This window comes from Phyllosticta citribraziliensis (assembly GCF_038025025.1).
Source record: "Phyllosticta citribraziliensis strain CPC 17464 chromosome Unknown J3D65scaffold_2, whole genome shotgun sequence".
Taxonomy (NCBI): domain Eukaryota; kingdom Fungi; phylum Ascomycota; class Dothideomycetes; order Botryosphaeriales; family Phyllostictaceae; genus Phyllosticta; species Phyllosticta citribraziliensis.
The window spans coordinates 2,153,185-2,177,786 of record NW_027117339.1 but is presented as its reverse complement, the minus strand read 5'-3'; the positions used below and the strand labels follow the sequence as shown (position 1 = coordinate 2,177,786).

The following is a 24,602-nucleotide window of genomic DNA, read 5'->3' as shown; positions in this document are numbered from 1 at the left end:
CAACCACGGCCACGCTCACATCCGCCCAACACCACCGCATCCTCCCGCGCCCTGCTCTGCTCTGCTCTGCTCTACTCTGCTGCACAATCAGGCAATCCTCCTGTGCCGTCTCCATTTCCACTCATCCCTTCATCGCGGCGCCTCCCAGCCTCGCCCGCCCTCGCGCTCCAAAAGCTCCCCGGCTGCCCCTCGTCGAGCGGCTTGCCCTGCTACGCTACGTAGCTCGCCATCATGGCTACCCTCAATCTGTCCACCAACGGTCCCACCATTTCCCGGAGCTACCAATCCGTCGTCTCTGCCCCTCCGCCCTCTGGTCCCTCCGCCAACTCCCCCACCTACGGACAATGGGCTGTCTTCTCTGTCTCTGCTCCCCTGGCCAATGCTTTTCAGGCAGACACGGGAAAGGAGAGCGTCTTGAAGGTCCAGAGCACTGGAGGTGAGCTTTTCCATTCCGTCGCAAGACCTTCTTTGCCCCGGCTGACGTCGTGATTCTTTCTCAGAGGGTGAATTGGTCGACCTGATCGAAGACTTCTCCGACGGACGCATCCAGTTCGCCTTTGTCAAGGTCAAGGACCCCAACACTGGCCTTCCTAAGAATGTCTTGATAGCATGGGTGTGTAGCGCATAGCACCAGCCTCAAAAGCTCCACTAACCACAAGGCAGTGCGGAGAAGGTGTACCAGAGAGGACCAAGGGCTACTTTACAAGCCATCTGGCTGCAGTCTCAAAGCTGCTCCATGTTTGTCCCCCGACTGTCAACCAATGGCACGTTGCTGACTTGTCCCACAGGGCTACCATGTCCAAATAACCGCGCGCAACGAGAGCGCCCTGGACCCCGAAGCCATCATCTCAAAGGTTGCCGACGCGTCTGGCGCCAAGTACTCAGCCGGAGACGCTCAATCTGCACCTGCGGCGAGCAGGCCCACGCCTCCTGTTGCTTCGAAGCCCGTCTTCACCCCCACAAGGACCGGAGGAGCCGTCAGTGGTGGCTTCAACCCTCTAGCCCGGTCTCGCGGTGCTCCTGCCACCAACAACAACGTGGACAACGATGGGTGGGGCGCAGACGCTCCCCCCGTGACCAGGACACAACTGGAAAAGGTCGAGTCGGCCTACAAGCCCACCAAGGTCAATCTTGCCGAAATCACCAAGCAGAACGCAGACGCGAGCCGCTCTGCCGGACCTAGGGGCGAGGGCGCTCCTGATGTAGTCAAGGGAGCTTACCAGCCGGTCGGCAAAGTTGACATTGCCGCCATCCGCAAGCAAGCCGCTGAATCTGGAAGCGCGAAGGATGATCGTCCAGCTCCTGTCAAGGGCTCCTATGAACCTGTTGGAAAAGTAGACATTGCCGCCATCCGTGCCAAGGCTCAGGGTCCCTCCGGCTCTCCCGCGGCGAACTTGTCACCCGCTGCTACTGGCTCTTCAGGAGGTGCGGAATCTGAGGCACCCAAGCCTCTCTCTGAGCGCTCAGCGGCATTCAACCAGTCTGAACGATTGACTACCTTGCCCAAACCAAAGGTTGCCAACAAGTTTGGCGGTGGCAACTCGTTTACTGGCACCAAGCCCCCAGCTCCTGCCTTTGCACCAAAGCCCTCCACCCCTGCGCCAATCATTGGAGCTGCCAGCAAGACATTCGCCGATGAGGGTGGAAAGACCCCTGCCCAGATTTGGGCTGAGAAGAAGGCGCGCGAACGCGGCAACAGTGGTGCTGGACAGACCGTGCCTCCCCCCCAGCCTCTTGCAAGCCAGGCCAGTGGCTCTGGTGGTTGGAAGAGCGGATACGCCGGCAAGTCGTGGGCTCCCGTTCAGACCACACACACAGGAGCCAGCAATCTGAGCGCGCAGCGCACAGGTCAGGAAGAGCCGCAGCGGGAAGAGCCAACTTCCCCAGGCGGGGGCTTCGGCTCTATTCGGGATCGTTTCCAGGCTGCACCGCCGCCAATGGACCTCTCTACCAAGCCCAACGCTGGTGCTGGCGTCCCCATTCCCGGTCTGCCTCACCGTCCGTCCCAGCAAGCCGAGGAGAGGCCTGCGGAAGAGCACGTTGCTGTTCCTCCGCCACCGCCGCAACCCCGTAGCCCCTCTCCTGAGCCAGAGCTGCGTCCAAGCTCTCCTATCCGCATTGTTCAGCCAGTTGCGAGGACCGCTCAGCCGGAATATGAGGCTCCGGAAGAGCGTTACGAGCCGGATCCTGTCCCTGCAGCGTCCATCTCCGCAGCCGCCTCCGCTGCGCAGCACCATATGGAGGAAGAACCGCAAGTGGAAGAACACGACCCCGCTCGTGGCGCAAGCCAGGCGGCTGCTCAAGCATCTTTTGGCGGTGCCGCAGGCCACACAGCTGGTCAGAGCGGCGGCAAGCGGGCCGTTGCGCAATACGATTACGAAAAAGCCGAGGACAACGAGCTGGAGCTGCACGAAGGCGAAGTCATCTCCAACATTGACATGGTTGATGAGGACTGGTGGATGGGCCAGAACTCGCGCGGCGACACTGGTCTCTTCCCAAGCAACTATGTCGAGTTGGTTGAGGACGAGCCAGAGCCTGCAGCGGCTGCGCCGGCTCCCGCTGCCGCTCCCGCTCCCGCCGCTCCTCCTGCTGCGCCAGCTGCCCCCGCGGCGGCCAGCAAGGGCGCCACTGCGACAGCACTGTACGATTACGAGGCAGCCGAGGACAATGAGTTGAGCTTCCCCGACGGCGCGACCATCCAAGGAATTGTAAGACTTTCTGTTTCCCCTATCGTCTTGCATCATTTTACTGACATGCAATGCAGGAATTTCCCGATGAGGACTGGTGGTTTGGCGAGTACGGCGGCAAGTCCGGTCTCTTCCCTGCCAACTACGTCCAGTTGAACGAGTAGAGGAGGAAATTGGGCACTGCCGTGAGTACCTCGGTTGGGTAGGTAAACCAAAATCAAAGTATCTGTTGTCACTCTTGTCGTTCTGGTGATTCCATCCGTGGTGGTATTTTTAGCCAGTCAGTCAGTGGATCAGCGATGGAGCCGAATGGGGGTGTGGTAGACTTTTGCTTTGATCGAAAGCAGTGATTGATTGATCAGTTGGCGGGAGTCGTCTTCGTCTTTGATGTGTCAGTCCGTCTCCAAGACAGGACTTCGGGTTGGCGTCCGGAGAGTCGAGTTATCTCGTTGTCTGTCTGTCCGTTCGTCCGTCTGTTGTTGGTCCTCTCTCTCATTGCCCACTGCTTGATAATGATGGCGAATAGCAAGAAGCAAATGACGAGGAGGATGATGATGATGCAAAAGTTGTGCTGTTTGGATATACCTTGGCCAGAACTGCGCTGTTTACACTGAATGATTGATACACCCCTAAAACTTCCTTTTCAGCTACGAACAAAATGCAAAGGCTGCTTTGACTCTGTACATGTACCTATGAGCATTAAGAAAGTGCTCACATTAACCTGCTAGGCCTCCCTCATTGCACTTTGCAGTGAAGGCATGTGGGTAAACACCTAGACAGCCATATTAATCACGCTCCCAATGCTCTTCCGTCTCTACATCCCTGCTGCCCATACCTGTACTGTACAAACAGCATGAAGATGGCCCAAAGGCGTAACTTCGGCCCCCGGCGAATGTCTAACGTCTATACCAGCTCTTGGCAGTTCTATCATGAGGGATCCATCACAGCAGCTGCGTGGCCGAATGGCGTAATCCCGGCTCCTAACGACTATCCAACGTCTACACCAATGCTTGGCATTCCCTCCCTGTCATCACTTACCTTATCACGGCAGCCGCCTACGAGGCCGAATGGCGTAATCCCGGCTCTCTTGACGACTGTCCAACGTCTACGGCAGGGCTTGGCAGTTCCATCACCATCCATCACGGCAGTTGCATGGCCGAATGGCGTAACTCCGGCCCTGAGACGACTATCCAACGTCTACACCAGTGCTTGGCATTTGCTCCCGGTCATCACTTATCACGACAGCCGCCTGCGTGGCCGTATGGCGTAATCCCGGCTCTTGACCACTGTCCAACGTCTATGCCAGCTCTTGGCATTTCCATGGTGGTCACCACTTATCACGACAGCCGCCTGCGTGGCCGTATGGCGTAATTCCGGCCTCTCGACGACTTTCCAACGTCTACGCTGGGCTTGGCGAAATCTATCACCACTTGTCACGGCAGGCGCGTGGCCGAATGAGGTAATCTGGCAGATGTGAGGCCGAATGGCGTAATCACGGCGCTTTTCGGGTAGGATTGGACGTCTAGAGATTCAAGGACGATGATGAGGGAGCATTCATGTCCACTGTCAGAACTAGCATCGCAGGCTGCTTGCCGGGTACTGTAGGTAGTCCATGGTGGAGTATGGCTGGCGGTAGCTTAGCCTATTAGTCGTTCATACCAAAGCATTTAACAGCACAGGACAAGCATGAAAGCATCATGATTCTGACAAATCCACTACCACTCATCTGTCTATTGCCCCTGTCATCGAGGAACAGAATGATAATGCGACATTCATCGCGGGCGTACATGCATACAGTACAACGAAGCAAAGGAAAGTTTGAACAGCAGAAGGGGGAAGGGGTAAAGAAAAAAGGTGGGAGGGCTCCCGTACATCAATCCGTCCAATTCATTGTACATGAAAAAATTCATCAAGACCATTTCGTACCAACTCGTTTCCATCCGTCACGTCTCTGCCTTGTCATGAAGCGTCTCTTCGGCCGCAGTCACGCCTCACTTCGAAGCAACACCATTCGCATTTGCGCCCATACCACCACCAACGGTATCCAAGCGCTGCACGAACCGTTTGACGCCGGTCCACTCCTCCTGGCGCAAGTTGTCCTGGCCGCCCAGGTCGCCACGAACCTCGAACATGGTGACGACGCCGTCGAGGCCACCCGTTGCCAGGCGCTTGCCCTCGTTCTTCTCCCACGCCACCTTGTTGAGACTGCGCGCCATGAAGCTGGCGCCGCGCTTGTCGCTGGGCGTCGTCTTTGCCACGGGCACTTCGACGTCGACGTTGATATCCCACACCTCGACGCTGCCCGCACCGTCGACGAGCGCAAACACACCCGGCCGTACCGGGCTCCATCGTGCGTCGTAGACCAAGTCCTCGCGGACAAACTCGTACAGGGGCGCTTGTGGTGCCGGAGCCCCGGTGATGCTAACGGTCGAAGCCGTGGCCGCCGGTGGCCGCACTTTCCACAGCTTGACGCTCCAGTCCAAGCTCGAAGAGAGGACCAGGTCACCCAAGTCAATGGGTCCGCGGGCGGGGTGGAAGTCGAGGCTCATGACTGGCGCCGCGTGCCCGCGGTAGAGGACGCGCGTATCGACACCAGCCTTGGCACCTGCGCGGTCGTAACGGTGACAAGGATAAATGGAACCTTCTTCGGTCCCGGCGAGGAAGTAGGTTGGGTCTGCGTGCGGGAATGCAATGCACGTGGGCGCAAGGTCTTCGGTTTTGGCGGGTGGAGGAGACATGAGTTCGAGGAATTCTTGGGGCTGTGAGAGCATGTCGACTGTCCAGCCGCAGACCACGCCGTCGGTCGAGCACGAGATGATGTTGTTGGCGTTTTGAGTGCCTACAATCTCAATGCTGTACACTGGGTGAGTGTGACCAGATCCTGTTAGGGGAGTCTTTTGCACCGGCGCGGATTTTGCCCTCGTGTCCCACAACAGCACTTGGCCACTATAGGCGCCGCCAATGATGAGATTGGGGTGAAAGGGTGAGAATTGCGCCGTGAGAATGTCGGACTGCGCATGGAAGATGTACTCTGGGCGGTCTTGCATGTGCATGTTCCAGATTTGAACGAGTCCATCGGGGTCGTGAGGTGCGGAGGGGTTCTTGGTATAGGATGCCAGGACGAGTTCGGGGAACTGAAGGCAGTCAGCCACTGTTGTAATTCGGTGCTTGTAGCAAAGATACAAACCTTTTGAGAGAAATTCAGGTCACTTATCATTCTCTTTTTGCTCCACCGTTCGTCGTAAAACTGGGTGACCTCGCGTATCCTCCGACCCTTTTTGCCCTTTGCGTTGCCAAACCCGTCTTCGTCTTCATCCACATCCTCCATGCCAGCCATGGCGTAGTCGGTAAGAAGATCATACTCTTCCTCCAAAGCCCTCTCAATCACCTTTGTCGACCTTTCCACAAAATCAAAAAAGTCGTCGGACCCAGTGACGGCATTGAGCTCCTCGTCCGTCAATTGTCTTGCGGGGAACTTTGGCTCGGTCGAGGCTGCTGCTCCAGAGTCCTGACCATCTTGTAAGGCCTTCAGTTCCTCCTCGATTTCTTTCCGAATGTTCTGGCGCAAATCATCGTCTCGGAGGCGGTCTATCCTGCTCCAACGTTTGCTCGACCTCTTTGCCTTTGACGGAGACCAGTCAGGAACATGGCTTTCAGTCTCGCCGTCCGACTCCGACTGGCGCCTTTTCGGCGGAGACCATGGTTCTGTAGTCTGCACGCCTTTACTGTAGGTGATGATTTCGGGCTTGGGCGTCGACGGTGCTTCGTAGACGGTCGTGAGCGGGGCAATCGAGAGCGGCTGCGGTACTGTTGTTGTCGTTTGGACCGTTGCGGGACTGCTGGCGGTTTCGATGGCGTCCCCTACGGCGCTCGACAACTGGCTTGCGCTGACGACCGACGTGGGCCTGCTTCTTCCACCAGTTGGTGAGGATGGGTCTCTTGGACCTCCCGAGCCTGGTCTGCTTTCTCCGACCAAGCTTTGAATCAGATGGTCCAGTTCGCGTCTGCTGTCGGCTCGGCTTGGCGTAGGCGACACTAGCTGGGAAACACTACATTAGCTGTGTTTGTAGAGGACTGACGCGAATGCCGTACATCAGACGCGTCCGACATGCTCTGGCGGCTCTGGGTAAACTCCTTCTGGCGCATCTCGCGCTGCCGCTTAAGCTCAGCCAGCTTGGCCTTTTTGGCCAGGATTTCATCCCGGCGCTGCTGCATCGTCGACGAAGGATCCGACATGGTGGCCGTTTGTCGGGCGATGAGAGGTCGTTGGCGTGTTCAGGTGGGCTGGCGGTGGGCAAGCGGGCGGCGCATCGACGCGCGACTCATTCGGGGCCCGAGGGGAATAAATTGGCAATAATGGTGGTCGTGGACAGGTTGGGTGCGAGTAAACAGCTCAGAGAGGGTCTCGCGGCGGTGACAAGGATGAGCCCACGGATGATTAAGCCGCTAAGCATCCGGCTCGGGAAAGACCGCGAAAGTCGCATGCTGCGTTGAACTTCTGCCGCCCACGCGCTGGAAAAGCTGCTCGTCGTTGCATCAACAGCACCACGACATCCTCGCTCCTCTCTCCCGTCACCTGCTCCGCCGACACACACCGCGGGCCCTTCAATTGACCTGTCGGCTCCCTCTCGTCCGTCTTTTCTCGCGCGATTTCGTCACCATGGCATCCACGGGGGTCAACGTACGCTTTCCCGCTCCGCTACCGCTCCCGCAGCCCCGTCGACGCTTTCCAACTCGTCCGACGGCTCCAGTGCCATGATTGCAGCCCGCTGATAAGCTTTGCCAGGTCCTTCGGTGGTCAGCGCTCGGACTCGGCGTCTTCTACGGCATCTACCACCAGTCCAAGATTTCCGCAAAGGACAAGCTCGACCAGATCAACCAGGAATACGCGCACAAGGAGGAGCTGATCAAGAAGGCGAAGGAGGAATACAGCAGAAGGCAGGCTGCATTCTCGGGCAAGTCGAGCGGACGTAAGTGGCCCCGTGGCGTCGCACATCTGCGGCACAGAAGTCAGCATTGCTCGACCATCGGATCGCTGATTCTTGATTCGTAGTCATCACGAACCCCGAGGACCCCAAGTTTGACCTGGAGGCGTTCCTGAAGGCCAAGGCCGAGGAGAAATAGACGAAAGAGCTCGCGCTGTATCTACAACGCCGCGACGGTGGGCACGCTAGAACGTTAATCTGGACGACAAAACGGCGCAGCGGAGGTGGCCGCGACTGATCAACACTCCGTCGTGCTCGACTTTGAGGGCTGGCGGATGTACGAGATGTACATTGTACAATATAGACTTCATTGACCAGCCGGCTGCCCATCCGTCTAGCGGCTGCTTTCGAGAATGGGGACTTTTTCTACCAATTCCACTGCCTAATTCTGGATCTATCAAGATGGTTTTGTCCAGGATCTAGCTGAGGTATACTCTTTCCATGTGAATCGTAGCAGTTGTGCTAAGCACGTGTCAACACTATCCGCGCAGGCAAACTCTCCTTTGACTCGCATCCCATTTTAATCGATCTCACGATCGTTTTGAACCAACGAGTCTACAGCAAGTCACTAGTCCAATCCGACACGATTTCGACGCCAAAAGTTTGACCCGGAAAGAGATTGCTCAGATTATGAAAATACAATCCAATGCCATGACCGTCCACAGAGATTACTCGATCTGCCAATGTAACACCTGACGCCGTCCTGAATTTCAAATTCCATTTTGCCAGCACAAGGAAAGTGCGGTCGAAAAGACCCAAATCGACATGCCAAAAAAGTTTTCCCCGAACTCCGAAAGATCGCAGTGGTTGATCACTGTGTGACGAAACCTCCAACAAAACCGCCGTCGTTGGGAGCCAGGCGTTCGTAACCGTGCACGCTGGAGCAACTTTTCCTATACGTCTTTTTCTTCGTCTCCTTACCCTCGTTCTCGGATTCAGGAGGAGAATCGACGTTCCAGAGACCGTTGTCGTCCTTGACTGCCATTGGAAAACAGGACTTGAGAGGAGAATTGGGAGAACTCTTGCAAGACATCGGCGTCACAAGCGTCGTGCTGTTGACAAAGCTCTGGGCTGCGTGCTTGGGCACGTAACTCTTCCGGCGTCCCTGGGGTAGATGTTCGGTCTCTTGGAAGGTCGCGACTTCGGGTGAGCCAGGGCCGCGCATGGCAGTGGGACTATCTGGATTGCTGCTCGAGACGGAAAAGATGCTGGCGACTGATCTCAAAGACGAACGTCGAGATGCTATGCTGCTGATGCTCATAACAGAGGCCCTGCGGCGCCAGGGGCCTTCCTCCCGCAGGGGCAGGGGAGGGGGCAGAGCAGTGGTGGTGGCCATGGCGCCCTTGGTGGTAGACATTTCGTGGAGGAAGTAGGTTTGATGAAGGTTGAGTTGTGGAGGTTGTTGAGGCTGTTGAGATCGATTGTTCAAGAGTCTTTTGCAAGGCTGGAGAAGAGATTGGCGTTGATGCTGATTCGGAAGCAGACCAGCTGCCACGTTCATCCCTTAAGTACTTTCAACGGCAAACAACCACAGGCCCCTGTTTCCCTAACCACGAGGCTCTTTGTCTTCTCTACCAGGCACACTCCAATTCTTTCGGAGTCCACGCGCGATCGGATTGCTTCGCCACTGTCTGATAGACCGCACTAGCCTCCCGTCCAAAGTTCTGGGCTGCGTTCAGCCACTACCGCCACGCCCAGGACCCTTTAGTCCGAACCGGACCTTCCATAAGCCATAGCCCTCTTCATGGCTGTGTAACTTGGACTTTTTGAGCGAAGCTATCGTGTCTTCCAAGTCTCCAGGCGGTGGGGCTGTAGCTAGAGGAGCGGGAGTCTGCCACACTCTATTGAAACTTGCGGTCCACCGAATACACGGTGATGCGGGATTGCCGTACTGGCACTACGTGAGTGTATCGAAAGATCTGGAGCAGACTGGTCATCAAATATGGGTTACAAACGTTGACCTCGGGTCTGTCTGGGTCAGGGTCAGATACAATGGCATTAATCTCGACCACGAGCGCTCCTATCGTCGTCACGAGTAAATCAGGATCCCTGCGTCCTTCTCGCCCGCTCGCTTCCAGTGAACCACGGTCTCGTCGGAGCACAATCAAGGGAAAAAGTTCATCCTGTCACTGTCCCAATGATGGGGAAAATCTTCCGCAAACGGCCAGCCATTTGGGCACTAGACAGTGAGTGCCTGGTCCTGATCAGTCGTCCTGCCAATTACTGCGGCCCTGGAGTGTTAGGGCAACCATATTTCGCACTGGCTTGCTCGGCATCACCGCTGGCGCCTGTCTGGCCGCCGCTGAACCAATCATCCTGCATTTCCCTCGTTTTCATCGAATGGTCGTCTCCAGGAATTGCATCTATCCATCCCTTGCTTCCAAAGCACAGTTCGGAGACTTGGATTTGGACCGTTGACATCGGCGAGGCCGCGCGCTCGTTTTTTCTGGCCTCAGGAGCGGGCGGGTCTCGCTCCAAGATTCTTCTATCCAGACTGTGCTGTTACTGGCCTCTTTGGCAAACTTACGTCCGAATTCTGTTGCTAGTTAAACTTCTCTGGGGCAAATTCCAGGTGTGTGCAGTCGTGGAGCAGACACAGCACGGAGTAGCGTCATGCCTGAAGATACTATTTTACGGCTCTTTCTGGCCTCCGAAAGCCGATCGCGTCATGAGTAATTTGATTCCAAAACGGTGACCGTCGGATCAATCGCAAACGCCGATGTGTCGACTCTGTCATACTTTTACTTGGGACAATCAATGGAACCGCTCGGTAGAGCCAGTCCAGCCAGCAAGCCAGTCACATCACTTCCTCTCCAAACTTCGTCCGGAAGTGAAAAAAGTGGTGTGGCTGCCATACACATGATCAGACGAGACCAATCAGTCGAACCTGTGGTTCGGCGCGTCCGAACGGCCCGCCTGCCTTGTCGCTCGACAGACAAACAAAGGAACGATGCGGGGAAGCGAGACGGCGCCCGAGTTAGCCACGCTCGATCCGTGAAGTGCGATTGGGAGGTGATTGGAAGATTGGTCGATGATGACAATTCTTGAGAATGATGACGGTCAGAGCTGCTATTGACGGTTGCGCATACTCTCGACGGTTCGTCCAGGAATACTCTCGAGTTGGCTGTTGCGCGGAGGCTGAGCATTTGTCCAAATTCGATTGGCGCATGTTCCTGATGGTATCATGGATGAATCGCTGAGCTTGTTGAAGGTCCAACTACTGGATTGTGTTGGCCGTACACGACACAACCGTCGAAGTCCCGTCGTCATGTGTCGCATCCTTGGCAGCATGCAGCAGAGCCGCGGCCGCGATTATTTGTCAACGACGCTCTGGATTGGGCAAGCGCACGCGGCGACGGTCTCGACGGCTGCTCTGCGTGCACCTACCTATGTACAGCAGCGGCGGCAACGGGTGCGACGGCAGCGCATGTACGCCCGGGCAGCGTGTTGACAGCCCTTTGACAGCTGGTTGACAGCTTGGCGGGAAGGTGGGAACGGGGAGCCAAGAACGACAGCGGGGGTGACGGTGGAGACTGGGGGTGGGCGTTTATGTATGTGTTGGAAGGGTGGAGAACCGTGTTGCAGGAGGCGAAGCGGAGTGTTTGAGGTTGGGGGAGAAATGTTTTGCTGTTTGGTTGCTCTTTTCTGGTTCTGTTTTTCTTCAAGTCGATCGTCTAGAGTTTGCTAGTCGCGTGCTTCAAAAGGATTTGGTGAGAACGAATGGCTCATCAACGTCTTGACGGTCGTGTCGTAGAGCATGTTCCATGTCGCTTGTAGTTGCGCTCTGATTCTGTCTGTGCGGATAAGCGAACGTGCTTGACTACAACACCAAACAGCTCCGAGTCATTGTGTAGGGATGGGGTTCAGATTCGGCAAACACCCTGTCTGATCCCGGGCAGAGAAGAAAAAATCCAGACCAACCTCGCACTACCACCAACTAGTCGTCAGAGGGCCGTTTGCCCAGAACCTTCCCTATCGCTCGAATGCTTCGGGACCCCGCCCAGCCTCCCGCCGTCAAACCATCTCCAACATGTTTCTCGCGCAGTTCGAAAGCAAAAGCACAGTCTGACAACGATGGCTTGGGTAGGATGACGGTTAGGATCCAGCGCAGTGGCTGGCTCCGCTGCGCTGCACTACTGGGATGATCATCTCGGACAAGCACAAGGTCCCCCAAGGGAAGCCTAACGTGTATGCTTAAAATTTAGGCCTGTCTTCCTTGCAACATCCCGACGTCTTCTCGCGCGCTGTTTGATGCGCGCCGGGAGCTGCGTCTGTCCAGCTTTTTGCTCGCGTCGAGATTGGACGTGTTTTGGATCTTCTCAGGCGGATTTGTCAAGACATCGGGAGCATCGACTGAGACAAGTCTGAGTGTGATGAAGCTTTTTTGCTCTACATTCCAGACTTTGATTCCGCTTGCAAGACGAACATGGTCGGATCTCTAATAGCTACTGCACAGATTGAATACACAGATACAAGCGCAATAGGCAGAACCCGGACGGCGCCAATGAAAATTTGAAAAAAAAAACTCCGATCAGCCCGTTCCCTCCTGTCTACCACCAAGTCTTGGTCTCCTCCTCGCTCAGGGAAAAGTTCAGGCCGGCGTCCTTGGCCTGACTGGCGGAGTTGCCCCTCTTTTGAAGCGCATTGGTGACGCCGTTGTTGAGCAAAACGGTGCTGCCGGCGGCAGTGGAAGCGGTGCCGCTCACGAGGTCCGAGAGCGCTGTCGTCTTAAGCAGCTCCTTCATGGCCTGCGGGCTCTGTCCAAGCGTCGCGTTGTGCGCCATCAGGTACGCCATGACACCCGTCACGTGGGGACACGCCATGCTGGTGCCGCTGAGATACTGGATCGTGTTTTCGCTGCCAATGTAGGAGGAGAGGATGTTTTCGCCGGGAGCGTAGATGTCGACGCATTTGCCCGTGTTGCTGAATGAGGAGATGGAGTCGCTCATCCCGATTGAGCCGACGACAACAGCATCGCCAGCAGAACCACCGACGTTGGAGGGAGAGAAGTTACAAGCGTCAGCGCCTTTGTTCCCTGATGCCTTCAATTCGTTTAGTACTTCCTAGCATCCCCAAAGTAAAAGTAGTGCACTTACAACAGATGCGTGGATGCCAGCTGCAGTGGCCGCTCGGATGGCTTCAGAAAGCGTAGTTACGACCTCGTCCGTGCCGAAAGACATGCTAAGAATGCTGCCCACGAAATCGGGTTCGGTCTTGCGCTTCTCGTGCTGCTGGACGACCCAATCGATGCCGGCAATGGTGTTGTTGGACGAGCCACCTCCGTTGGCATCAAGGACACGGACGGCAATGATGTTGGCTCCAGAAGCAACGCCAAAGACTTCTCCAGCAGAGGTTCCGGAGACGTGGGTTCCGTGGCCGGCGCCGTCCGTGTAGTCTCCAGAAGCGTTTGTCCAACCACCATTCACGGGTCCACCACTGGGGAAAGCAGTCCATCCATTTCTGGCGCGTGAGTCAAAGACGATGTGGTCAACGTTGACGCCCGTGTCAACGACGTAGATGTCGACGCCCGAGCCCAAAGCGGTGTACTCGTACGTGTACGTGAAATTAGTTGCCTTTTCGTCGCCGGAGATGGTGGAACCGCTCGAAATACGCTCGAGACCCCACGGGGCACCGGACCTCTGCGTGACAGCCAGGGACTTAATGGAAACACTCCTCTCGACGTGGGAGACGTCCACCATGCCGTTCAAAGCATCGATGCAGTGGGACTTCATGGAAGCGCTGAATCCACGGAAGGCCGAATTGTTGTAGATGTGATGGACATCAGAATGACTTGAGTTGAGTTCTAACCGTTGTAATACCTCTTCGATTTCCGGGGTGGTGGGATGGGATGCGTTGAAGAGTACAATGTACTGTTCACCGCCAGACTGATGGGTAGAAACATTGGAAAGGTTGGCCAGGGGCGTCACAACAGGCGTGGAAGCTGGCGTTGCGACTGGGGTTCCAACCGCTTGAGGTGTAGATGCTTGCGGGCTGACATTTTTTGAACTGAATTTGGGGAATCCTGGTCTGTTGGTGAAAAAGGGCGGGTCAGGGAGTCCAAAGAGTGGAGTTGCAACGGCGGTTCCAAAGGAGAGAGAGAAGAGAGCGATGGAGGCGGCGGAGGTCTTCATCCTGAAAGATGGGATGGGATTCCCGGTCTTGAGAGATTGGATACCAAGTGATCTTGATCAAGGTGGGATGTAAGGACAGAAGATGAACAAGTGCTCTATAGAAAGAAACTTAGTATCTTAGCAAATCGAGTGGTGGGACGCCGGCAGAGATGGCCGGCCGTGGCTGCACAAACACGGAGCCTCTCGAAGTAGCGGAAGAAGTCTGCTGATACTTGAAGGCTGAAGGCATTTTCATGTACCACAGCGGCTAACGTGTTTGACTCCGGGCCAGGCAGTGGCCTGAGACAGACGATTCGAGGAGGAACAGGTACGAGGATTAGATGATCCAACTGCCGCTTCCACGGCCGAATGTCCGAAGGAGGAGGGGGAAGCTGTTTGCTTCGGGATGACTAAGGGCTAGACTCAAAAGACAGCACTCACATTGCACGTCAAGGGGCCGGAAGGACGGAGGCTTCCGCTTGTTCCAAGGAGAAAGGAAGGCCTGGAGGATTGAAATGACAGTGATACGTGCCGGCACGGAGGAAGGTCGATATAGAGAAAAGAGAAGAAGATATTAGGGTATGTACTAATGTACTAAAAGAAGAGAAAGACGATCAGAGTTGCAGAGGCGCAAAAAGTAGGAAATCCAGGGCCGGCAAGTCAGAGAAGAGAAAGCTTTGGGGAGACTAGGCGCATTTTACATGCACGGAGAGCAGAGACGTGCGCCATGACGCCGAGTTGAGTGCAGGGGCTCCAAGGTCGAAACCCACAGCACGTCCGACTGGATCATGTTGTGCATTCGCAACGGCAAGAGACCAGAAGCGTCCAGGTTCGACCGGCTTATTGAAACGCTCGGCCAGTACATACCCTGGCGCAGATCTCCGTAGACGTAGAAGGGCTGTCAAAAGCTGCCATGGAGATGTCAACAAAGGCGCTGGAAGAAGAGCCACAAACCATGCCGCGCAGCCTTGCCGCTAGACGCATGAATGATTGGTTGCCGAGATGGCCAGCGGATGCGCCCGCAGAGATTGCTGCCATACAGGGTGGAGCGGTGGTTGATTTGGGCTGTGCAACGGTCAAGGGGGCCAATGGACAAGAGGGTGATGCCTCGCCGTGATGGCGAGTTTCAGGTACCAGGTGCGAGCCTTCGCCCTTCACTCGGGCCCTCTAGCCGACCCCGGACGGTCTCCTAGCCGGTCTTTGCTTACGACGCGGAAAAAATATGCGATGCGCCGCTCTAGAACCGTGTCCAGCCAGGCGCCTCCCAAAGCGCCAGAGTAAAGGAGATCCATTCCCCGGCTTGCATCACGTGGCGTTGTTGGTCCCAGGGCACCGCAGTTCCAGGGCGATGTTTATACCTCCACGCCTCACCCTCGACCTGAACCCAGACACTAGAACAACCGTTGCCTCTGCCTCGCCCTGTTTGTAAACATGATGTCAGTCTTGTTTATGCGCCTGTCCCGTCGGCAGCAAACAATGTTTTCCACTGTTTTCTCTTCCTTCCGCCCCTCGGCATGGCGCTTATCCAGGCTCTAGGGACGCGTATGCCGCCATGGCTCTCTCGCCTTCCTGCCGTTGAGCCCGGGCGCTGTCGCGTCCAATCTCCACAGCCTTGGTGCTCGTGGCCTCGCTGTCGCATGATGTGCTGCTGTCCCTGAGCGTGGCTTGCGCTGTCAGTTCCTGCAACCCGACGTTCCACGCGGCCTAGGATGCAGTGCAGAATGGATACACAACCGGCGAATGTTCGCTGATGGGGCCAGGTTAAGAAGCGCACACAAAGGTCCTTGAGTGACCATAACAATTTCCGGACGCTACGGATCGCATCAGCCGGCCAAGAATAGTCAGCATCTAGGCGTTGCAGTAGACGCTGTGCAACGGCGCTGAGGGCCTATCAGGGACTCGGTCGGCCGAACGTCAGTCTTTCGTTCTTCGCAGGCAAACTTGGCGACTCTTCCAATGGATCTGAGCACGGAAAACGTAGCCTATGGATCATTGGAACTCGGCTTGTTCATTGCAACATGGCTGCGAGGTGGTCTTGTCCGTCAGATACCCGTCTTGACCGCAGGAGGGCAAAGGATCTGACAGCGGCACTTGCAAGACATACATTCAAATACATTCGGTTGGTAAGACCAATGCCTGTTTCAAGATTGGGTGTCAAGGTCTCTTTGGGTCTTGGCCCGCCACATATTCTGGTTTCTCCACCCATGAAAAGTTTCCTGGCTTTTACCACCTGCGCCAGGCACCTGACGGACCGAGGCTTGGCGAACCATGATCGTATATTGTCGTTTATAAGATGTGGTATCTGTCGCTACAGCGCTCTAGTGCCGTTCAAAAGGAAATCTCATGATTTTGTGCGCTTGTTCACCATTCCATGGGCCGCCGGCCATGGACACGGGACAAGGATTAGGCGGCATTGCGCCCTCCAACTGTGTACTCGTTCAAGAATTCGGGGTCGTTTTCGAATTCCTCGCGTACCTGTCGTACGTCTCGTCAGCACGTGGTCCTCGTGGTAGGAATGAGCGCAAGCCAAGCACAGGCCACTTACAATGTCAAGACCACCGACAAGCTCGCCGCCCACCCACAGCTGCGGGAATGTGGGCCACTCAGCGTACTCCTTCAGACCCTGCCTGACGTCGTCGTCTGCCAGGATGTTGAAGAAGCCGTAGCGGACGCCCTTTTCGCGCAAGATACCCACCAGCTGCCTGCTGAAACCGCACTGTGGTGAGCTGGGAGTGCCTTTCATGAACAGCATGACTGGCGCAGCCTTGACCAAGCCTCCCAATCGCTCAAATAGCTCCTCCTTGCTGGTTTGTCCAGATGTGCTTTCGGGCGCGGTTGAGGGGTCCTGAGCGCTGGGAGCGTAGCCGGCAAGGTTCCCATTCGCTGAAGCAGTCGGAGGCTCTTGTGCTTGCTTGGTGACGGTTTGCGGAGGCGGCAGACCAAGTTTCCCCGGGTTGCCACCTTTGCCAGCATACTTCTCGACTGCGGCGCGAACCTTTGATGCGTCGCTGCCCGACACGGTCTCAACCACTTGTCCGTCCTTCTCCAAGACAATGTATGGGACGGCCGTCACATCGTAAACTTCAGACACCTCGGGCAGCTCTTCAGCATTTATGGATACGAAACCAATCGAGTTGTCGGCGGGGTAGGTGCTCGCGAGGGCCTCGAGCACCATGGTCATCTGCTTGCAGGGGGCAGCCCATGGTGCGTGAAAGTAGGTGACCAGAAGCGCATTCTGAGGAAAGGCAGACTTGAACTGCGCGAAGTCGGCGTCGGTCGCGATTTCCGTTACTGTCGCCATGTGGTCTGTTGAATGTGGACCAGGTGTAATGGCGGAGGATATTGTTGGTGTGGGATAGAGCGATGGAGAGGTCGGGAACGATGTCGAGCGCAGGTTTCGTTAATCGCGGGAGAGAACCGTTGAGAAGGACGGGATGTTTGGGGTGGTTGCGATATCAGATGGAACAAATGCCCCTCCACCTCTCGGCGGCAACCAAAATCCCTCTCAGAAGCTGGGGAGCACGGCCCTAGTCACGTCATCTGCTGACATAACGCAGTATGCAATTGATCACTGGGTGCCGTGTTGTGCAAATCAGAAATCCGACGTCCAGTACCATGAGATAGGTTGGGTTGGCTCATCAATCACGCTGTGCTTGATATTTCTACACAAATTGACAGCACGGGGATGGCTTCAGATCAGTTGTTATGCAGTTGGGCGATCGAGTGAACAAGATGAAATTGGGGCCTTGGACTGGGTGTTTATTACAGCATGTAGATTCGAGCATTGTAGTGACCTCGCTCCGAAGAGAAAGACTCTGAGCAGTAAATCAAGAATACCTATACATTGCCAAAGCAGCCTACATGTATAGTGGAGGAGAGGAGATTCCCAGTACAGTCACCGCCCTACGATTCTGCCGAAAGCTCGGGCCCACTCAGATATGGGCAAAAAGTTCCCGCGCGCAGGACGACAGAGTCGCAACACCAGCAAACCCGCTCCACAGATAACCAAAATGGCGTTACCTCTGCGCGAAATGTGAGCCCATGCTCATATCCTTCTTCTGCTCCCGCTCACATTCAATGCAGCAAACCCAAGTCGGTCAAGACGAAGCGCGCCCTCGAAAAGCGCGCCCCACAAGTCCACGAAAACCCCAAAACGACCCTCTTCCTGCGCGGCACATCATGCAGCCAGATTGCACAGCTGGCCCTGACGGATCTCAAGTCGCTCAAGGACCCGCTGACCATCAAGTTCAACAAGAAGAACGACATCCATCCGTTCGAAGATCCCTCGTCGCTCGAGTTCTTTTCCGAGAAGAACGACGCCTCGCTCATGGTGTTTGCGCACCACACCAAGAAGCGACCGCACGCCCTGACGTTCCTGCGCTTCTTCAACTGGAAGGTGCTCGACATCCTCGAGCTGTACGTCGACCCGGATAGCTTCCGCGAGCTTAAGCAATTCAAGAACAAAAAGGCCGCCGTCGGCCTCAAGCCTTTGCTGTCATTCAGCGGCTCCCTGTTTGACAGCCCCACCCAAAACGCCTACACCCAAGCAAAGAGCTACTTTTCAGACTTCTTCAGGGGCGGCGATGCGCAGAGCGTCGATGTCGAGGGCTTGCAGTACATGATCCACTTCAGTGTGGCTGGCGAAGAGGTCGAGGGCCAGGCGAAGCCGGCAATCAAGATGCGCGTGTACCTGATCAGGACGAAAAAGAGCGGACAGAAGCTTCCCAGGGTGGAAGTGGAAGAGATGGGACCGAGGATCGACTTCAGAGTTGGCAGGGTCAGGGAGGCCGACGAGCACATGATGAAGGACGCGCTCAAGAGGCCCAGGCAACTTGAGGTATGCTTATCCGGAGAATCTACATCCCCTTCCGCCTCAGAGCCGCTGCTAACTTTATCTATAGCCCAAGACCAAGAAGAACATTGACACCGACATGATGGGCGACAAGATCGGCCGCATACACGTCGGCAAGCAGGACCTCGACCAGATGCAAACCAGGAAGATGAAGGGTCTCAAGAGGAGTCGCGGCGAGCGTGATGAAGACGAGACCATGATTGACGGGGCCAGCGACGACGAAATCAGCTACGAGGAAGAGGAGGGCGATGACGACGAGGATGCGGATGAGGACATGATGCCCGACACGCACCCAAAGCGCGAGCGTTTGTGATAGCTGGGCGTACCAAATTCTTCGTTTGTGGTTCATCTCGTGCATGGAGCAGGGCGCAGGACTGGCAGGAAAAAATCACGGCGTTCTTTGGTACATGTGTGTCTATATGGATTCCCCGATCGTCATTGCCGTCCTCCATGGTAGTGGAATCAATGGATAAATAAGACTTGATGCTGATTTTTGTTTGCCCGCCCCGTTTTTCATTCTCGAATCGCCATGTACAATGCATTTCACTTTTTGTCGTTTTAGTTTGCGGGAGCTGCCTCTTTGGCCTTGGCCTCGATTTCCTTGTTCTGGCACATGCGGACCAAGTTCCGCAGCAGCACGGCAATGGTGCACTTGCCGATGGCAGGGACGTAGATTGACGCCTTTTGCTTGACCTCGGGCGAAAAGTTCTGAAGTCGTCAGGGGTCACTACACCCACAATATCAAGCAAAGATGTCCTTACCTTTTCGCTGGAGAAGTTGATGCAGACGGCACCCTCGCGCAAGAGGTGAACGGGCACCTTGAACTTGTCGCCCGGGACGCCGCTGATGACGACGTCGCTGAGGGGCAGAATCTCTTCCAGTCCCCAGCCCGGCTTGTCCTCGACCTCGTGCTTGCGCTTGCGCAGACCCTCGCCTCGGTGGTACAGCTGCACATCGTCAACGTCCTTGGAGTAGACGCGAGCGCCGTCGTTGGCCAGCAAGGCGGCCAGCGGTCTTCCAACAACCTCGGACCTGTTGATGACGGTAATGGTGCGGCCGTGGAGGCGGTTGCCGTAGGGCAGAATGGGGTTGTAGATTTGGAGGTGCTCGAGGATCTTGACAACGGCGAGGGGCGTGCAGGGCAGGATGCTCTTGCACTGCTGGGCGTCGTCGAGGAAGCGCACGTTGCGGTACATGTTGGACACGTACTTGTGCGTCAGACCCTCGACGTCCTTGTTCACGTCTACGACTTGCTGCAGGTATTGGTCCTGGCGCGCGCCGAAAATGGGATAATAGACCATGATGCCGTCGACCTTGGAGTCGGCGTTGGCGTGAAGAATGGCATCTTCAAGGTCCTCGCGGTTGACCTCGCGGAGCTCGTACTGGAAGCCGCTGGACACCAGAGTGGGTCAGATGTTTGCATGGTTGGTTTGGTGGCGCGTGGTACGGAATCTCAGGTGCAGCGGGGGCGCCAAAAGGAAGGGTACGGGTAGGGCAGAAAAGGTGGCAGAGAAGCTCACTTTTCGCGGGCCGTCTTTCCAGTGAAGTCGGCGTATACGCGCGAGGCAGGATCAGAGCTGGCGAGGAAGCCGACGAGCAGAGGCTGCCTGTTGAGCGTCTCGAGGCCTTCTTGGACCTCGGCGAGAAGCTTTTTGGCGATGCCGGCGGCCAAGATGACTTTGCAGGTTGGGGCGTCAGCCATGTCGTGTTGGTTTCTCGTCGGGACGGTGAGGATGGATATTGCAAGAGGCTGGACAGCCGTGGACGCGTTGTTTGTTCACATGGTGGAAAGTTTCTGGGAGCGAGCGGATGGGAGTTTGACCAACTGCCGACAGTAAATTTCTCCCCCGCCAGGCACGAGATCCCCACCGCTGCGCACCAGCTCCGACTCCGACTCCGACTCGGACTCCCGCCGGCCGCCCATCTTATCGCTCGCCGCGGCCTTGCCTCTTCCAGCCTAGCGGCAGATTTGTTCGCTCGTCATCCCGCAGCGCATTCCTAAGAGCTTGCAACCATTCGCCCGACCCTCTTCTCCCGGTCATCGCCATGTCTGATATCCAGCTCTACTTGTTCGAGCACGGCAAGAACAAGGACGAGGCTCTACGTATCGCCGCCCAGTCTGCCGACCGTATGTGAGCGCCCGCCGGCCGCCCACTCTGTTGACGTCAATGCCCAATGTTGACCATGTGCTTGCAGGCCTCGAGTCCAAAAAACTCAAGCTTCTCGAGCTGATAGAGTCGCTCGGCGAGTACCTGAACAGCGAAGATGGCCCAACGCGAGCAAAGGGTGCGTGTCCAACCGTTCTGTGATTTGATTGTGTATTAATAATTCGACGTTGTAGCCATGGCCTACCTAGCCGACGTCCTCTCGGCTACATCTCCCAGGGTCCTGACGAGGCAACACCGTAAGTCGTGCTCCATTTCGGATGCTGCTCAGTTGCATGTGCCTTCCTTGTGGCGATCCTCGATGTTGATCATGTCCCAGGAAATCTGCTATGCGATTTCATTCTTTCCCGCGTTGCGGATGACAGGGAAGTCTTGAGTCCATGTGCAAGGGCTCTCATGGCACTTGAAGAACGCGGCGCGTGGGAGAAGGAGAGAGTTGCGACTGTTCTCAAGACCATGGTGGACAGCACACATCCTCTGCGTCAATTCAAGCCGCAAAGCGAGCGCTACTCTGTCATCAAGCTGATCGACTTGCTCATGGCAAAGTATAGAGAAGGTACCACCCAATTTTCCATCCTCTCGCAATATCAACTAAACTGTCTTAGCCGTACACAGCCTACACCAGGCGTCTCCCGAATTCTTGTCCCGCTTCATCTCATACTTTGATGGCGAAAAAGACCCCCGGAACCTGATGGTCGTCTTTTCGATTCTCAAAGTCCCCATGACCGAGTGGACCTTAGGCGCCGACGCTCAAGTGAGTATCAACATGCCCTTATGCATGCTCGGTATTGACTCGCAAAGGACCTCTTCGACGCTGTGTTCAACTACTTTCCCATCACGTTTAGGCCGCCACCAGACGATCCCTACGGCATCACTGCCCAACATCTCAAAGACCGTCTGCGAGAATGCATCTCCTCCACAGCAGAATTTGCCCCGTACTCCTTCCCCGCGCTTCTCGACAAGCTGGATTCGACGTCTCTCAATACCAAGGTATACAATAGTACACGCATCTCAAATCTGTGACTAACTTATCCCAGAGAGACGTTCTCCAAACTCTGACTGCCTGCATCCGGGATTATGGGCCGCGAACAGTATCTCTGTATGCGGTGACGCTGTGGGACGCTCTCAAATTTGAAGTCCTTAGCTCCCAGGAAGACGACCTTGCTGAGGAGGCCTTGCAAGCCATTGCTGAGATTGCAAAACAGTTGTCGCAAAACACTGCTGGATCGCTCAACGCCTACATAAAACCCATTACCAAGGAATGCAACGAGCATCTGGAAGATGCTCCAACCAAGCAGTCGGCCTCCGCCGGCAAAATACTCCATGCAATCGCCAGAGTGTCGCCACAAGTAGAAGACGCCGTGCTCAGTGCAGTGATGCCGACCTTGTTCACGCTTTATCAAACAGCAGACAACATGGCCAAAAGAAGAGGCCTCATCGAGGTGCTTGTTCAGTTGATTCAAGCCGACATTGATGTCTACGGGCAGTGGCGACTTGTAGACAGCAATGTCGTCCATGCAGGAGCACGCACGCCGGACAACGCGCTGCTAAAGTTTCGAGACCAAGCTCTAGAGGTCATGAGCAACGGTCTTGTGACCGCTTCTGTCAAGGAGGTCTCTTACCGTCTAGCAGCACTTGACGGCCTGTTGCAAATCTCCAAAGCCAGACTTGTCTTGGATGACAACGACATCACGAAAGTGATTACTCTCTTCCACGACGTTGTCATTTCCGAGGAGTCGTACGGGAAGGACGATGTCAAATCTGCAGCCATCACAGGGCTTGTGGAAATCGCACACCAACAGCCGCAGCTGGTCATCGACAAAGCATTCCCAGCATTCATGGCCGAGCTGCCAGACAAGGACACGGAAGGCTCGGATGCGTACGTGCCGGTTCTTGAAGCTTTTGCCAAATTGGCCTGCGAAGAACACATCTTTTCTACCGTCGTCCTCAGGCTCAAGAACAAGATCAACAGTGCTGTTCATCAGGGCTCGTCAAAACAGTACATCATCGCGCTCTTGTCCGCCTTACTTTACGCCTTTTCTCAGGGTGCCGCCAAGCTTCAGGGCACTGATGACCATTGCCCGTACTTTGACGATATCATAGTCACCCTCCTGACCCAGATTGACGGCCCCGGTCCTTCTCCATTCGACGACGAGATCGCTTTGGATATCATTGGCCGTCTGTCGAACAAGATCTTGCGGGAGCAAACGCCCGAGTTCCAAAAGTCCAAAGTGGTCCCTGAAGTCTATACTCTTCGAACTGGACAGACTCTGGCACAAGTACCACCCTTCAAGATTGATGCATCCGCGGAGCAGCGGCGAAAACTCATTGTTTCGACACACATCTTGGCGGCAATACGCAAGGACGTGCCGCCACCTGCGGAACCGAAGGATCTTCTTTCAGCTCTAATGTCGATGGCAGCGCTCGACGACCTTTCGTTGCGGGTACGCCTCGCAATCGGTTCACAAATTTCTCTTGTTGTGAACAAATTCATAAAGACTCCGGACCTCAAAGCCACCATTGGCGAGATTCTATTTGACCCGACCAACCTCATCTCCCCCGAAAAGCTTTCCAATGGCAACATCCGAATCCTCTTCTCTATTATCAAAGGGCTTGCACTGCGCAACGCACCCATGCTTAGCACAGTCATGCCCTCGCTGCTGGCACTGCTTGTCGACTTAAAGCATGGACTGACCGTCGCACGCGGCTTTACCTCTCTCCTCGCTCCCGACGAGATTCTCTCCAAGGCAAACCACTGCACCATTTCTGGACTGCACAAGCAAAAGATCTTTAATCTTCTGGTTCCAGCCATCGCCACATCCTTCAAATTTGCCGACCCTTCGACAAAGACGAATTACCTCATTGCACTTTCGGGCATAGTGCGTTGGGTTCCTTATGAGATTGTCGAATCAGAACTGGCGAGTCTCAATCCCCTCCTGCTTCAATCTCTGGACCTTCCGGACGCTGTCGAAGACGTCAAGCATGCGACCATCGACACGCTGACAGCTGTGCTCACCCACAACCCCCGCGGGTTGGAAGAGCATGCATCGAGCCTGATTTCGCGTCTACTCAACACGGCGACCGCTTCGATCAAGAGTGCAGACGGAAATCTCAAAGGCAAAACGCCAGCCAATCCTGCGGCCGTCAGGGCAGTCTCGCTCAAGTGCCTGGGCCTAGTCCCGGAGAAGCTGCGAGGCGAAATCGTGTTGCCCTTCCGGAGGCAGGTTGTCAAGAAGTTGACTGCCGCGCTCGACGACTGCAAAAGAGCGGTCAGACTGGAGGCGGTGCGTTGCAGAGCGAACTGGTTGGGCCTCGACGAGGTTGGCGACGATGACGAGTGATTCCGCGGCTTCATCAGAAAAGCTGCGGCACTCTCAAAAGACACTGAATTACTCTCCATGACCAGACAAACAACTCCCGCAATGTTGTACCGAGGCCGACTTCTAGCACTCCCCATTCGTTGTTTCCATATTGGCAGCGGTAGACTTTTGGCACAACTCGACTTTTTCGGTAAAACAACTCTTTGGTAAGCGAGGGGTCAAATGGTTCGGACACGTGTTGGATGAAGGCAATAGATTCGCTGGTAAAGACACCGTGACCGGTGGAAACTTAGATTCAGACGAGACTTGAAGAATACATGGAATTTCCATTCACCCGGCCCTGACGGTGACTTACACTACCATGACAAAGGGAGGCTCCGGGTTGCCTGTGGAAAAGGTCGTGCGGTCGTGCCCACGTGCGAAGGTTTGGTTGAGGTGTTTTGGTAGCATGACGAGTTTTGGTTGTGATCCTTAACGCAACCA

At 55.6% G+C, this 24,602-nt stretch overlaps 9 protein-coding genes across 9 annotated transcripts; 4 read left to right on the top strand and 5 right to left on the bottom strand.

Moving 5' to 3' along the window:
* Window positions 1-231: 231 nt before the first annotated feature.
* On the top strand, window positions 232-2,851 carry J3D65DRAFT_546937 (uncharacterized protein; the record flags this gene model as incomplete). The annotated part of the gene is made up of 5 exons (XM_066796839.1): window positions 232-436; window positions 501-613; window positions 664-738; window positions 789-2,708; window positions 2,765-2,851. 5 exons carry the CDS (start codon window positions 232-234, stop codon window positions 2,849-2,851), a joined length of 2,400 nt encoding a protein of 799 aa, XP_066659012.1.
* Window positions 2,852-4,368: 1,517 nt separating this feature from the next.
* On the bottom strand, window positions 4,369-7,124 carry J3D65DRAFT_584258 (WD40-repeat-containing domain protein). The gene is made up of 3 exons (XM_066797738.1): window positions 6,780-7,124; window positions 5,875-6,726; window positions 4,369-5,821 (listed from the first exon to the last, which is right to left on the bottom strand). Exons 1-3 carry the CDS (start codon window positions 6,921-6,923, stop codon window positions 4,679-4,681), a joined length of 2,139 nt encoding a protein of 712 aa, XP_066659011.1. The 5' UTR covers window positions 6,924-7,124; the 3' UTR covers window positions 4,369-4,678.
* Window positions 7,125-7,347: 223 nt separating this feature from the next.
* J3D65DRAFT_665056 (ATP synthase E chain-domain-containing protein) lies at window positions 7,348-7,811 on the top strand (the record flags this gene model as incomplete). Its single annotated transcript, XM_066802810.1, has 3 exons — window positions 7,348-7,368; window positions 7,474-7,657; window positions 7,741-7,811. 3 exons carry the CDS (start codon window positions 7,348-7,350, stop codon window positions 7,809-7,811), a joined length of 276 nt encoding a protein of 91 aa, XP_066659010.1.
* A 201-nt stretch (window positions 7,812-8,012) lies between these two features.
* Window positions 8,013-9,219, bottom strand: J3D65DRAFT_614721 (uncharacterized protein). The gene has a single exon (XM_066799243.1). The coding sequence runs from the start codon at window positions 9,171-9,173 to the stop codon at window positions 8,484-8,486; it is 690 nt and encodes a 229-aa protein (XP_066659009.1). The 5' UTR covers window positions 9,174-9,219; the 3' UTR covers window positions 8,013-8,483.
* Window positions 9,220-12,222: 3,003 nt separating this feature from the next.
* On the bottom strand, window positions 12,223-13,803 carry J3D65DRAFT_547045 (subtilisin-like protease; the record flags this gene model as incomplete). Its single annotated transcript, XM_066796845.1, has 2 exons — window positions 12,223-12,714; window positions 12,769-13,803. 2 exons carry the CDS (start codon window positions 13,801-13,803, stop codon window positions 12,223-12,225), a joined length of 1,527 nt encoding a protein of 508 aa, XP_066659008.1.
* Window positions 13,804-16,209: 2,406 nt separating this feature from the next.
* Window positions 16,210-17,083, bottom strand: J3D65DRAFT_526131 (thioredoxin-like protein; the record flags this gene model as incomplete). The annotated part of the gene is made up of 2 exons (XM_066796644.1): window positions 16,210-16,257; window positions 16,328-17,083. Coding segments are annotated over 2 exons (804 nt in total), but the record flags the coding sequence as incomplete, so codon positions are not given.
* A 678-nt stretch (window positions 17,084-17,761) lies between these two features.
* On the top strand, window positions 17,762-19,136 carry J3D65DRAFT_614710 (Brix domain-containing protein-like protein). Its single transcript, XM_066799242.1, has 3 exons — window positions 17,762-17,815; window positions 17,866-18,619; window positions 18,684-19,136. Exons 1-3 carry the CDS (start codon window positions 17,793-17,795, stop codon window positions 18,945-18,947), a joined length of 1,041 nt encoding a protein of 346 aa, XP_066659006.1. The 5' UTR covers window positions 17,762-17,792; the 3' UTR covers window positions 18,948-19,136.
* On the bottom strand, window positions 19,012-20,500 carry J3D65DRAFT_614706 (uncharacterized protein). Its single transcript, XM_066799241.1, has 3 exons — window positions 20,155-20,500; window positions 19,396-20,026; window positions 19,012-19,342 (listed from the first exon to the last, which is right to left on the bottom strand). The coding sequence occupies exons 1-3, from the start codon at window positions 20,334-20,336 to the stop codon at window positions 19,193-19,195; spliced, it is 963 nt and encodes a 320-aa protein (XP_066659005.1). The 5' UTR covers window positions 20,337-20,500; the 3' UTR covers window positions 19,012-19,192.
* Window positions 20,501-20,657: 157 nt separating this feature from the next.
* On the top strand, window positions 20,658-24,440 carry J3D65DRAFT_566239 (MMS19 nucleotide excision repair protein-like protein). Its single transcript, XM_066797602.1, has 7 exons — window positions 20,658-20,762; window positions 20,831-20,920; window positions 20,976-21,038; window positions 21,119-21,355; window positions 21,405-21,553; window positions 21,601-21,789; window positions 21,837-24,440. Exons 1-7 carry the CDS (start codon window positions 20,681-20,683, stop codon window positions 24,138-24,140), a joined length of 3,114 nt encoding a protein of 1,037 aa, XP_066659004.1. The 5' UTR covers window positions 20,658-20,680; the 3' UTR covers window positions 24,141-24,440.
* The last annotated feature ends 162 nt before the right edge of the window (window positions 24,441-24,602 follow it).